Source organism: Heterodontus francisci, chromosome 32 (assembly GCF_036365525.1).
Source record: "Heterodontus francisci isolate sHetFra1 chromosome 32, sHetFra1.hap1, whole genome shotgun sequence".
Taxonomy (NCBI): Eukaryota; Metazoa; Chordata; class Chondrichthyes; order Heterodontiformes; family Heterodontidae; genus Heterodontus; species Heterodontus francisci.
In genome coordinates this window covers 46,497,334-46,511,918 of record NC_090402.1, presented here as the reverse complement: position 1 = coordinate 46,511,918, position 14,585 = coordinate 46,497,334, and the positions used below count along the sequence as shown (strand labels likewise).

The window sequence follows — 14,585 nt, the reverse complement described above, 5'->3', positions numbered from 1 at the left end:
AATTCCACATTCTCTCCATTCTCTGAGTAAAGAAACTTCTGAAACCCCTACTGAATTTATTAGTGACAATCTTACATTTATTGCCCCTAGTTTTACACTCCCCAACCAGTGGAGACGTCTTTTATACATCTATCCTATTGAACCCCTTCATAATTTTAAAGACCTCCATCAGGCCACTTCTCTTTTCCAGAGAATAGAGCCCCAGCTTGTTGAGTTGTAACTGGTAGTTGTAACCTCTCAATTCGGGTATTATCCTTGTAAATTGAGGAAAATAAGTTGTATTTAAATTTCCAGATGCTGAATGGGAGCCCAGAAGTTTTATTATTGGGTGCCACTGGAGAGGCATTATGACTTCATTAGCTGTAATCAGTAAGACTTTCGTTAGCAAAAGTTAGCATGAAGGCTCATTGGAGGCTGCTTTAGGCTGGGATTGTTGTATCTTCATTGGGGTTTATTGCTGCCCCAGAGGTGGTAGATTTACGACGATAATAACTGCACTCACGCAATGTTGGGCCTCATCAGAGTTGAGGCTCTTTCTAAGAGCCAGTGTTTAATTCGGCAATAAAAACAAGAAATGCTGGAAATACTCAGCAGGTCTGGCAGCATCTGTGGCGAGAGAAGCAGAGTTAATGTTTCGGGTCAGTGACCCTTCTTCGGAACTGAATTTAATTTGGCAGCTTGGTGCTACTGTACTTAAACTGCTTTGGAAACATCTAAACATTCTTTTTAAAAAAAAAACTTATGTATATGTGCGTAAAGGCTGGCTTTTAAACTCCTACGCCAGCACAATTCTATCATTAGCTTTGAGCTGACTGCTCTAGATAATGCTGACCTAGATTACTGTGTCGGAATCTCATTAAAATAGGATCAGAAACTTGATGCAGATGAATGAAACAACAAAAAAATGAGCTGTTATGAGTTAAAATGATTCATTAAATGAACAGGGATTTGTTCTCTCCGCTACTTCATCCAACATCTGTCTTTACTCGTGAGACTGGGTATTGTTGGCTGGTTATTCGGTCCTGGGTGCTCATTGAGCTGAGGCCATCTGGACATGTCATGGTGCCCACAGTTACACTATGGTGGGGCCTGTTCTCCCCGCATCCAGTGCTCTTAAATGAATTTTGCTGAAAGCAAATTCCTTACACCTACAACTGAAATCAGCTCACACCACACAGACCATGAGTTGAGTCTGGGCACATCATGGTGCATATAGCTCAGTGCCATAAAGAAAAACTTGTATTTTATATAGTGCCTATCATGACCTCAATGTCCCAGAGAGCATTTGAAGTGTAGTCACTGTTGTAATGTGGGAAACATGGCAGCCAATTTGCACATAACAAGGTTGAGCGTAAGTTATGTCAAGTGTAAAGTGAGCTTCTGCAGCCTGTAATGCTTTTTAAAATCATTTTGCCCAAAGCAATCTCCATCTGCATAACTAGCTACACCCCCAGATCAATCGAAATAATGAGCACGGCAAGTTTCTGCTGATGCGTCTGTTCATAGCCCATGGAGGAGGCTCTTCAAGTTGAGGCACACAGGCACTAGTGCACACATTTAAAAGTTTATTACATATTTAAAAAATGTACAAATTGCTAAGAAACTGACAAATATAGTGAAATGGTTCAATATAATTTTTAAAGTCATTTTTAATGATTTAAAATCTGGTTACTTAACGTGTGGAGGACTGGGCACTTATTAAAAATGTTTATATTTGGTGACAAACCTATTTTCAGCTGTAGTAATAAAACTGAAGGTTACCATTCTTACATGTATCCAACAATATTTTTTGATGCAAAGAAAAATAGACAATTGCACTCTGTTATGCTAGCTGCTTTTGTTGGTTCATGGAAGATTTTATGTTTGTGGTTATATAACTGCATTTTAGTGGAAATTTGAGCTGTACCCTAACGGGTGCAATTTGCGCCTCATTTTCCAACTGTGTCACAGTGGAAAATCTACCCCAGTCTGTTCTAGTTATGTTAGTTAAGGGATAATTAATGACCAAGACATTGGGCAGGGGGTGAGGGTGTGGGTGAAACTCGGCTGCACTTCTTCAAATAGTGTGATTGAATCTTTATATCCACTTGTAGGGCAGATGGGGCCTCAGTTTAACGTGTCATCTGAAAGGTGGTACCTCCAACTGTGCAGGACTCCTTCAGCACTGCAGTGGAGAATATCGGCCTGGATTATGTGCTCAAGAACCTAGAGTGGGACTTGAACCCACGACCTTCTGACTGAGAGAAGAATGCTACCAAATGAGCTACAGCTGGCACAACACCAGAAAGTGCATTTCTCCACAGAGCCTTTAGTGAAGTACTTGTAATCTTAGTACGAATGCTATTTGGGGGGAAAAAAAGCAATGACTACAGAAAATTATAGTATAATACAGCACAGAAACAGGCAGTTCAACCCAATTAATCAGTGCTGGTGTTTTATAGTCCACACAAGTGTGTACTATTCCATCTACCTCATCTCAGTGTTCCAGCATATCTTTCTAATTCCCCTTTCTCACATGTACTCATCTAGTTTCCTTTTGAAAGAATCTAAGCTATTTGCCTCAACCCCTTCATGTAGTAGCGAGTTCCACATCCTAACCAGAGTATAGTCAAGTCTGACTGCACCCCAAGGGAGAAATTACTCTGCCAAATTTGGAAAATGCTGATCTATGTTCTAAGCTGTAACCAAGTGAACTGTACTTGTGTCTGCAGGGGCTGTTCTCAGGTGGGGATTATCCGAGCGATGCACGAAGCAGGTATTCCCATCGACATGGTGGGTGGGACCTCCATTGGCTCTTTCATGGGGGCACTGTACGCAGAGGAAAGGAATGCGAACCGCATGAGGAACAGAGCCCTCCAATGGGCAAAGGTAAGAAGAAGCTGTCAGGTGAGGTTAGAGAGGGAGATCACTTCAAGGGATACTGTTGCCTTGTGGGGAGTCTACGTGTTTAGAAGAATGCTTTAATCCTGAGACCTCAAGCTACGATGGTTTGTTACTGGCTGCAGGACGTGTGTGCTATGTTAAATTCAGTATCTGCTGCAAGTGTGTGGCTCCTTTTGTTAACTAAAGTGATTAACGGCATAATGCGATGGTGAAATCATCTTGCCTGATAGATGTAAATGAATTATCTTCCAGTACATGCTGCTCTGTCACCTTTATTTGTCAGCTTCTTGGATAATGGGTTTCCTAAATGGCAGCTTTGCCCATAGTTATTTAGAATTGGGGGAGTTGCTGCAGTAATTGCTGGGCGGATTGGGGGGGGGGGGGGGAGGGTGGTGGGGGTTGGTGTTGATGGAATGTCGCTGTAGTTGGTGGTGGTTAATGATGTCCTGTTTTCCCAATGCTGTGAGAATGCTCTGTTTCTGAGTGGACCTGTCTCCTGACCAGGTCACCCCAGTAAATGACCAAGATTCATATTGCTGTTTAAAAAAAAAAAATTACTGAGTCGGAAAAGACAAATCATCTAGTTGACGAACGTCCAGTGTCAAGAAAATTAATCAGGAAGCAGTGCCTTGTGTTTGTGTATTTTTTTCTAATTGTGTTTAATCAGAATTTAGTCAGTGAAGTTTAACAATAATGTTAGTTTTCACTGGAGGATTGAACTGATTATAAGGTTGCCCAAATTGTTACTGTATTAATATGTTACTGCTGATAAGCAACTCACTTAGCAGCTTGAAATTGATTTCTTTCATCTTGCAAAGCTGCAAATTTTAAATGCCCTTCTTGACATTTATGCACTCCATATCTGCAGTGGTATCATTTGTAAATCTGCAACTCTGACATTTTGAAAAGGAGATTGGGCAGTCTGCAGAGATCTGCCAGAGCCTTACTCCTGAGATTTAAGGCTCTGTCTGCTCCCTCAGGTGGACATCACCACCACCTGAACTATTCATTCGCTCCACCGCCAGCGCACAGTGGCAGCATCTACAAGATGCACTGCAAAAACTCGCCAAGGCTCCTTCGACAGCACCTTCCAATTAATTAATAAATCTGGAACAAAAAGCTAGTCTCAGTAATGATGGCCATGAAACGACTGAATTGTCATAAAAACCCAACTGGTTCACTAATGTCCCTAAGAGAAGGAAATCTGCTGTCCTTACCCAGTGTAACCTACTTGTGACTCCAGACCCACAACAGTGTGATTGACTCTTAACTGCTCTCTGAAATGGCCTAGCAAGTCACTCAGTTGCATCAAAAGGCTACAGTAATTTCTTTTTTTTTAAAAAAGGATGGACGACCCAGCATTGACCTGGGCACCAGAACTGACATCGGCACACGCTGCCAGTTAACCCTGCCAAGTCCTCCTCACTAATATCTGGGGACTTGTAACAAAATTGGGAGAGCAGTCCCACAGACTCGCCAAACAATAGCTTGACATAGTCATACTCATCGAATCATACCTTATAGCCAATGTCCTAGACTCCTCCATCACCATTCCTGGTATGTCCTAACCAACTGGCTGGACACACCCATCGGGGATGGCAGCACTGTGGTATACAGTATGGAGTGAGTGCCTCTGGGAACCTCAACACTGACTCCGGACCCCATCAGATTAAATGAGGGCAAGGAAACCTTGTGCCGATTGCCACCTACCACCTTCTGCAGCTGGTGAATCATACATGTTGAACTTCACTTGTAAGAAGCATTGAGGGTAGCAAAGGCACACAATGTACTCTGGATGGGGTGGGGGGGGACTTCAATGTCCATTACCAAGAGTGGCTTAGTACCACTATGTCCTTAAGGACATAGCTGCCAGATTGCGCCTGCTGCAGGTGGTAAGAAAACCAACAGGAGGAAAAACCTATGTGACCTCGCCTTCACGAATCAACTTGTCGCAGATACATCTGTCCATGACAGTATTGGTAGGAGTGATCGCTACACAGTCCTTGTGGAGACAAAGTCCCATCTTCACACTGAGGATACCCTCCATCGTGTTATTTGGCACTATCACACTGCTAAATGGGATAGTTTCAGATCTAACTGCTCAAAACTGAGCATCCTTGAGGTGCTGTGGTTCATCAGCAGCAGCAGCATTGTATTCAACCAAAAAAATCACATGGCCTGGCACAATCCTCTTACCATTACCATCAAGCCAGGGGACAAACCTGGTACAATGAGGAGTGCAGGAGAGCATGCCAGGATCAGCACTTAGGCATACCTAAAAATGAGGTGCTAACCTGGTGAAGCTACAACACAGAACTACATGCATGCTAAACAGTAGAAGCAGCATGCAGTAGACAGAGAAAAGCAATCCCACAACCAATGGATCAGATCTCAAAGCTCCTGCCACATCCAGTCGTGAATGGTGATGGGCAATTGAACAACTAACCAAAGAAGGAGGCTCCACAAAGATCCCCATCCTCAATGATGTAACCCAGCACATCAGTGCAAAAGACAAGGCTGAAGCATTTGCAGCCATCTTCAGCCAGAAGTGCCAAGTGGATGATCCATCTCAGCCTCCTCCTGAGGTCTCCAGCATCACAGATGTCAGTCTTTAGCCAATTCGATTCACTCCACATGATATAAAGAAATGGCTGAAGGCACAGGGCACAGCAAAAGCTATGGGCCCTCACAACGTCACGGCATTAGTACTGAAGACTTGTGCTTCAGAGCTAGGCATGCCGCTAGCCAAGCTGTTCCAGTACAGCTACAACACTGGCATCCAACCGACAATGTGGAAAATTGTCCAGATATGTCCTGTCCACAAAAGGCATAGCAAATCCAATCTGGCCAATTGCTGCCCCATCAGTCAATTTCGATAATCAGCAAAGTGATGGAAGTTGTCATTGACAGTGCTACCAAAAGGCATTGACTCAGCAGAAACCTGCTCAGTTTGGGTTCTGCCAGGACGCTTGGCTCCAGACCTTATGACAGCCTTGGTCTAGTGAGAATGACGGCCCTTGACATCGAGGCAGCATTTGACAGAGTGTGACATTAAGGAGCCCAAGTAAAATTGAAGTCTTTGGGAATTGGGGGGAAAACTCTCCTTGGTTGGAATCATACGTAGCACAAAGGAAGATGGTTGTGGTTGTTGGAGGCCATTCATCTCAGTCCCAGAACATCGCAGCAGGAGTTCCTTAGGGCAGTGTACTAGGCTCAGCCATCTTTAGCTGCTTCATCAATGACCTTCCATCCATCATAAGGTCAGATGTGGGGATGTTCGCTGAAGATTGCACAGTGTTCAATACCACTTGTGACTCTTCAGACACTGAAGCAATCTGTGCCTGTATGAGCAAGACCTGGACAACATTCAGGCTTAGGCTAATAAATGGCAAGTAACATTCATGCCACACAAGTGTCCAGCAATGACCATCTCCAACAAGAGAGAATATAACCATCTTCCCTTGACGTTCAAAAGCATTACCATTGCTAAATTTCACACCATCAACATCCTGGGGGTTACCATTGACCAGAACCTTAACTGGACCAATCATAGAAATACTGTGGCTATAAGAGCAGATCAGAGCAGACTTTCCAAAGCCTGTCCACCATCTACAAGGTACAAGTCAGGAATGTGATGGAGTACTCTCCACTTGCTTGGAGGAATGCAGTTCCAACAACACTTGGGAAGCTCAACACCATCCAGGACAAAACAGCCCATTTGACTAGCACCCCATCCCATCCACCACTGTAAACATTCATTCTCTCTACCACCGACGCGCAGTGGCAGCAGTGTGTACCATCTGCAAGATACACTGCAGCAAATTGCCAAGCCTCCTTTGACAGCACCTTCCAAAACCCGCAACCTGTACCCAAAGAACAGTACAGCACAGGAACAGGCCATTCGGCCCTCCATGCCTGCGCCGATCTTGATGCCTGCCAAAACTAACACCTTCTGCACTTCCGGGGCCCATATCCCTCTATTCCCTTCCTATTCATATATTTGTCAAGATGTCTCTTAAACGTCGCTATCGTATCTGCTTCCACCATCTCCCCTGGCAGCATGTTCCAGGCACTCACCACCCTCTGTGTAAAGAACTTGCCTCGCACATCCCCTCTAAACTTTGCCCCTCTCACCTTAAACCTATGTCCCCTAGTAACTGACTCTTCCACCCTGGGAAAAAGCTTCTGACTATCCACTTTGTCCATGCCACTCATAACTTTGTAAACCTCTATCATGTCGCCCCTCCACCTCCATCGTTCCAGTGAAAACAATCCGAGTTTATCCAACCTCTCCTCATAGCTAATGCCCTCCAGACCAGGCAACATCCTGGTAAACCTCCTCTGTACCCTCTCCAAAGCCTCCACCTCCTTCTGGTAGTGTGGCGACCAGAATTGCACGCAATATTCTAAGTGTGGCCTAACTAAGGTTCTGTACAGCTGCAGCATGACTTGCCAATTTTTATACTCTATGCCCCGACCGATGAAGGCAAGTATGCCATATGCCTTCTTGACTACCTTATCCACCTGCGTTCTTACTTTCAGTGACCTGTGGACCTGTACACCCAGATCTCTCTGCCTGTCAATACTCCAAAGGGTTCTGCCATTTACTGTATACTTCCCACCTGCATTAGACCTTCCAAAATGCATTACCTCACATTTGTCCGGATTAAACTCCATCTGCCATTTCTCCGCCCAAGTCTCCAACCGATCTATATCCTGCGGTATCCTGTGACAATCCTCATCATTATCCGCAACTCCACCAACCTTTGTGTCGTCCGCAAACTTACTAATCAGACCAGCTACATTTTCCTCCAAATCATTTATATATACTACAAACAGCAAAGGTCCCAGCACTGATCCCTGTGGAATACCACTAGTCACATCCCCCCATTCAGAAAAGCACCCTTCCACTGCTACCCGCTGTCTTCTATGACCGAGCCAGTTCTGTATCCATCTTGCCAGCTCACCTCTGATCCCGTGTGACTTCACCTTTTGCACCAGTCTGCCATGCGGGACCTTGTCAAAAGCTTTACTAAAGTCCATATAGACAACATCCACCGCCCTTCCCTCATCAATCATCTTCGTCACTTCCTCAAAAAACTCAATCAAATTAGTAAGACACGACCTCCCCTTCACAAAACCATGCTGTCTCTCGCTAATAAGTTCGTTTGTTTCCAAATGGGAGTAAATCCTGTCCCGAAGAATCCTCTCTAATAGTTTCCCTACCACTGACGTAAGGCTCACCGGCCTATAATTTCCTGGATTATCCTTGCCACCCTTCTTAAACAAAGGAACAACATTGGCTATTCTCCAGTCCTCTGGGACCTCATCTGTAGCCAATGAGGATGCAAAGATTTCTGTCAAGGCCCCAGCAATTTCTTCCCTTGCCTCCCTCAGTATTCTAGGGTAGATCCCATCAGGCCCTGGGGACTTATCTACCTTAATGCTTTGCAAGACACCCAACACCACCTCCTTTTTGATTAAAAAAAAAACAAGGGCAGCAGACATATGGGAACGCCACCGCCTGCACGTTCCCTTTCAAGCCGCACTGACTTGAAACTATGTCGTTGTTCCTTCACTGTTGCTGGGTCAAAAACTCCCTCCTAACAGCACTGTGGTTGCACCTACACCACAAGCATGGCAACGATTCAAGAAGGTGACTTAACCACCACCTTCTCAAGGGCAGTTGGGGATGGTCAACAAATGTTAGCCTTTCTAGCAACGTTCATCCCATGAACGAATTTTAAAAAAAAAGAATTCCCATGGTGTTATTTCAAAGAAGTGCCGGAAGTTTTCCCGGTATGTACCCCTCAACAAACATCATAAACAAAATAGATTGCCTGATCACGAATCACAACAGAAATGCTGGTAGAAATACTCAGCAGGCTAGCAAGCATCTATGAATGGAGAAACAGTTAACGTTTCAGATTGATGACCTTTTGTCCTGAAAAATTAAATCTCGTTTCTCTTTCCACCGATGCTGCCTGGCCTACTGAGTATTTTCAGCATTTTCTGTAATGATTTCTGTTTAAGGTTATGTCCCATTGTTCTGTACTCCCCCACTCCTTTAATCATTTTAAACACCTCAATTAGATCACCCCTTAATATTTTATTCTCAGGGAAATGCAATCTGGACTCATAATTTAACCCTTTTTAGCTCAGGTATTATTCTGACAAATCTACACTACAACCCCTGCAAAACCAATATATCCTTCCTGATGTGCAGTGCCCAGAACTGAACTGAATGGGGTTAAACCAAAGCTTTATAAAATTGGAACATAACTTCCACCTCTTTGTATTCCAGGTCCGTTTAGTTAAAGGCCAACATATCATTAGCCTTTTAAATTTTTTTCTGTACCTGTCCACTAGCATTTAGTGATTTCTGTACAGGGACCTCTAAATCTCTTGGCTCCCTGCATTGCCTGTGTTCTGCACCTTTAGAAACTACTGTGATCAATCTTTTTTTGGTCCAATTGGATGATCTCATTTCCCCACACTGAACTTCACCTTACCACAGTTTTGTCCATTCACTTAATCGATCGATGGCCTTTTGTAACTTTCTGTTACTACATAACAACACTTCAAAAGAATGACGATAAAGCCTCTCCTACCCCTCCCCCCTCAGACGAAACCAGTCCAGAGGTGACAGCGGCGCAGTGGTTAGCACCGCAGCCTCTCAGCTCCAGGAACCCGGGTTCAATTCTGGGTACTGCCTGTGCGGAGTTTGCAAGTTCTCCCTGTGACCGCGTGGGATTTCGCCGGGTGCTCTGGTTTCCTCCCACAGCCAAAAACTTGCACGCGATAGGTAAATTGGCCATTGTAAATTTCCCCTAGTGTAGGTAGGTGGTAGGGAATATAGGATTACTGTAGGGTTAGTATAAATGGGTGGTTGTTGGTCAGCACAGACTCGGTGGGCCGAAGGGCCTGTTTCAGTGTTGTATCTCTAAATAAATAAATAAACATGGACCAAGTATTATCTATAATGACACTCACCTTTTACAAGATGTCCCAGTCAAGAACAGGTTCAGCTCCCCCTTGAAAGCAGAGAGTCAGCACGCACCACACCAGTTGGCAAATTATTCCAGACACACTCAATTCTCTGAGAAAAGAAAAAAACACCTAATATCCAGTCTGTTTCTACTCTTACATTGTTTAAACTTGTGCCCCCAGTCATCCCTAATCTGTTAAACTGGCACAATCCATCAAGGGCACTATCCACCCCGCAGATGCATCTGTCCATGGCTAAGGAGAGTGTAGGGCCCATAAAAGACCAAAAGGGTAATCTATGTGTCAGGGCAGAAGATGTTGGTATGGTTCTCAATGAATACTTTGCGTCTGTCTTTCCAAAAGAGAGGGACGATGTACATATTGTAGTTAAGGAGCAGGTGTGAAGTATGTGTGATAAACATAGGGAGAAAGGACGTATTAATGGGATTAGCATCCTTGAAAGTTGATAAATCGCCAGGACCGGATGAAATGTACCCTAGGCTGTTAAAAAAAAAAGCAAGAGAGGAAATAGCAGAAGGTCTGACCATCATTTTCCAGTTCTCAATGGATACAGGTGTGGTGCTGGAGGATTGGAGAACTGCTAACATTGTAACATTAAAAAGAAAGGAAAGGATGGATCAAATAATTACAAGCCAGTCAGTCTAACCTCAGTAGTGGGCAAATTATTGGAATCTATTGTGAAAGACAGGATAAACTTGTCACTTAGAAAGGCACGGATTAATCAAGGATAGTTAGCATGGATTTGTTACGGGAAGATCTTGTTTGACCAACGTGATCGAATGTTTTGAAGAAGTAACAAGGAAGATAGATGAGGGTAGTGCAGTTGATGTGGTCTACATGGATTTTAGCAAGGCTTTTGACAAGGTCCCACATGGCAGACTGGTTTTAAAAAAAAAAAAAATCCCGTGCGATCCAGCAAAATGCAGCAAGATGGATACAACATTGGCTCAATGGCAGGAAACAAAGGGTAATTGTTAATGGGTGTTTTTGCGATTGGAGGGCTGTTTCCAGTGACGTTCTGCAGGGCTCAGTACTGGGTCCCCTGCTTTTTGTGGTATATATTAACGATTTGGGCGTAAATCTAGGGGGCATGATCAAGAGGTTTGCAGACAATACAAAGATTGGCCGTGTGGTAGATAGCGAGGAGGATAGCTGTAGGCTGCAGGAAGATGTTGATGGTCTGCTCAGATGGGCACCTTCCAAACCTGTGACCTCTACCATCTCAAAGGACAAGGGCAGAAGATGCTTGGGCAATTAAGTAATAAATGCTGGCCTGGCCAGCGATGCCCACTTTCCATGGAACGAATAAAAAAAAAAAATTGATTTGGGTCTTAACTGTCAAGCAAATTTAATAATGCAAGTTTACAGCACAGAAAGAGGCCATTTGGCCCTTTTTGTGTACTAACTCTCTACTAAAGCAGTGTCATGGCTCAGCTCTGTCTCCATAGTCCTGTATATTCTTCTATTTCAAATACATATATAATTTTCCCTTAAAAGTTGCAATGGTTTTTGCTTTAACCATTCCCTGTGGCAAAGCATTATGTGCTGCAGCAATCTTCTGTGTAATGACGTCTCTTAACCTTTCTCAGCACTCTCGAGCAGTTTTAAATTGATGACGCCTTGTCACTGACTAGTCTTTCTATATTCACTCTGTAAAATTCTTCATAATTTAAAACCCTATAATAAATCTACTTTTCGCCTTTACTGCTCCAGTGGAAATAGTCCCAATATCTCAAATCTCTCCTCACAACGATAGTTTTCCATTCCTAGCATCATCCTGCTAAATCTACACTACTATATATGCTTTAATTCCCATTCTATAATGGGGCACAGTACTTAAATGTGACCTAAACAATGGTATGTTTGAATTTTTTCATTGCTTCTTTACTCTTGTACTCTATAATCTTATTATAAAACCCAAAATTCTGTTGAGCTTTTTGTGGACGAACTGAGACTTGAGTGCTAATACATCATGATTTGAAAATGCAAGTGTTAGTCCCTTTCTTGGATATTAAACACTGATGAGCAAACTAAAACCTATAACAACTGTATCAAGTTAATCTAGGATATGATTTCTGTTATGGAACTGATTTTTCTCTTTAGTAATGAAGGATGCCAATAATGTGCTTTTTTTTTCTCTGTTATAATACAATCCAGATGAGAGAAAAAGTTATTAGGGGTGATCAAAAGCTTGGTCAAAGAAGTGGTTTATAAGGAGGATATTAAAAGTGGAAAGAGAGGTGGAGCAGCAAAAAGGTTTAGGGTGGGAATTTCAGAGCTTGGGCCTAGATGGCTGAAGGCACGGCCACCAATTATGTGATAATGGGAGATGTGCAAGAGGCCAGAGTTGAAGGAACACAGACTTTTCAGATGTTCATAAGAACATAAGAAATAGGAGAAGGAAAAGGCTGTTCAATCCTTTGAGCCTGTTCCACCATTCGGTACGATCATGGCTGATCTATCTCAGTTCCACCTTCCCACACTCTCCCCATATCCCTTACTTCCCTTAATATCCAAAAATCTGTCGACCTCTGTCTTGGAGGCTATACAAGCCATGAAATGATTGACTTTGAAGATGAGGATATTAAACTAGAGCCATTGGGCGAGCACAGGAGCGATGGGTGTAGAGGACTTGGTGCAGGTTAAGATAAGGATAGCAGCGTTTTGGATGAACTGACATTTATTAAGGGTGGAACTTGGGAGGACGCCCAGGAGAGTCTTGAATTACTCAAGTATGGAAGTGACAGAGGCACAGATGAGAGTTTCAGCAGAAATGGATTGCGTTGGAATGGGTAGTGTTTTGTTGGGGGGTGGGGCAGGGGGGGAAGAGACATTACAGAGGTGGATGTAAGCGGATTTGAGTTGCATTGACGAAGAACCTCAATCAGCTTAGTTCTATTGCTCTGAAGCTACCTTCAGCCCCAAATACTGTAGGTGTTGAGCTTCTCCTACCCAAGATCCAAAGATTGCCTTTATGTGGTTAGATAACCAATGACAGATCTGTAGCAGATCAAAGAATTTGTTCTGATGAAAGGTTACAAACCTGAAACGTTAACTCTGCTTCTCTCTCCACAGATGCTGCCAGACCTGCTGAGTATTTCCAGCACTTAGCTTTTATTTCAGATTTCCAGCATCTGCAGTATTTTGCTTTTATTTTAGTTTAAAAATTGTCGCTTTTATAATAACTGTTTCCTTATACTTTATGGAATTTTGGCAACTAGTCAGCTGTTGACAACTTTAATTTATTTCCTGCTGGATGGAAACAAGCTAGCTGGATGAAAACATTTTTTCATGCAAGTTAATATCATTGAAACAGAGAAGGCAATGAATTACTTCCATCTAGGTAGTTGATTTAGCAAGCGTTAATATCCAAGTGTGAGGAACACTTAGTGTTGTTTTTCTGGCTATGAAAAGGAACCAGCGCTAATTGTCTTTTTTTACTTAATCAAAAATCCTACAAGCAAGTTTCTCGTTAGGCTCCAGAAAAGGGTTGGAATCTAGTTTCTTGGAAGCTAGCCTAATGCTCTTGAAGCAGGCTGTGCATGACAGCTACGTTCAACTGTAAAAGACACTTGCTTAATATTACTTGGTCTCAGTTTGAAGTTTAGAGTAGAGAGTAGGTATAAATATTGGTTATATATTGATTCTCGATTGGGCATCTTTGCCCAGTGTATATGTGTGTGCAGGTTGTTCAACCTTGCCCATCTTAGAGCGAAGACCAAAGTACGGAAAGGCCTCATCAGGGAACTCCTCTTGCTGACGATGCTGCATTAATATCCCACACAGAAGAGTGTCTGCAGAGACTCATCGACAGGATTGCGGCTGCCTGCAACGAATTTAACCTAACCATCAGCCTCAAGAAAAGGAACATCATGGGACAGGACGTCAGGAATGCTCCATCCATCAATTTAGGCGACTACACTCTGGAAGTGGTTGAAGATTTCACCTACCTAGGCTCAACTATCACCAGTAACCTGTCTCTCGATGCAGAAATCAACAAGCGCATGGGAAAGGCCTCCGCTGCTATGTCCAGACTGGCCAAGAGGATGTGGGAAAATGGCGCACTGACACGGAACACAAAAGTCCAAGTGTTTCAAGTCTGTGTCCTCAGTACCTTGCTCTACGGCAGCGAGGCCTGGACAGCGTATGTCAGCCAAGAGCGACGTCTCAACTCATTCCCTCTTCGCTGCCTCCGGAGAATCCTTGGCATCAGGTGGCAGGACCATATCACCAACGCAAAAGTCCTCGAGGCAGCCAACATCCCCAGCATATACACCCTACTGAGCCAACGGCGCTTGAGATGGCTTGGCCATGTGAGCCGCATGGAAGATGGCAGGATCCCCAAGGACGCATTGTACAGCGAGTTCGTCACTGGTATCAGACCCACCGGCTGTCCATGTCTTCGCTTTAAAGACGTCTGCAAACGTGACATGAAGTCCTGTGACATTGACCACAAGTCGTGGGAGTCAGTTGCCAGTGATCGCCAGAGATGGTGGATAGCCATAAAGACTGGGCTAAAGAGTGGCGAGTCGAAGAGACTTAGCACTTGGCAGGAAAAAAGACAGAAGTGCAAGGGGAGAGCCAACTGTGTAACAGCCCTGACAACCAATTTTATCCGCAGTGCCTGTGGAAAAGTCTGTCACTCTAGAATTGGCCTTTATGGCCACTCCAGGCACTGCTCCACAAACCACTGA

At 43.8% G+C, this 14,585-nt stretch overlaps 1 protein-coding gene across 2 annotated transcripts in view; it reads left to right on the top strand.

Moving 5' to 3' along the window:
- The window catches only part of pnpla7b (patatin-like phospholipase domain containing 7b), a 382,057-nt gene that overhangs the window by 306,543 nt on the left and 60,929 nt on the right, over positions 1–14,585 (top strand). For both annotated transcript variants that reach the window (XM_068012742.1, XM_068012741.1), the window contains one exon: positions 2,712–2,868. In XM_068012742.1, coding sequence (XP_067868843.1) covers positions 2,712–2,868 — 157 coding nt within the window. The remainder of the gene's footprint in view (positions 1–2,711; positions 2,869–14,585) is intronic.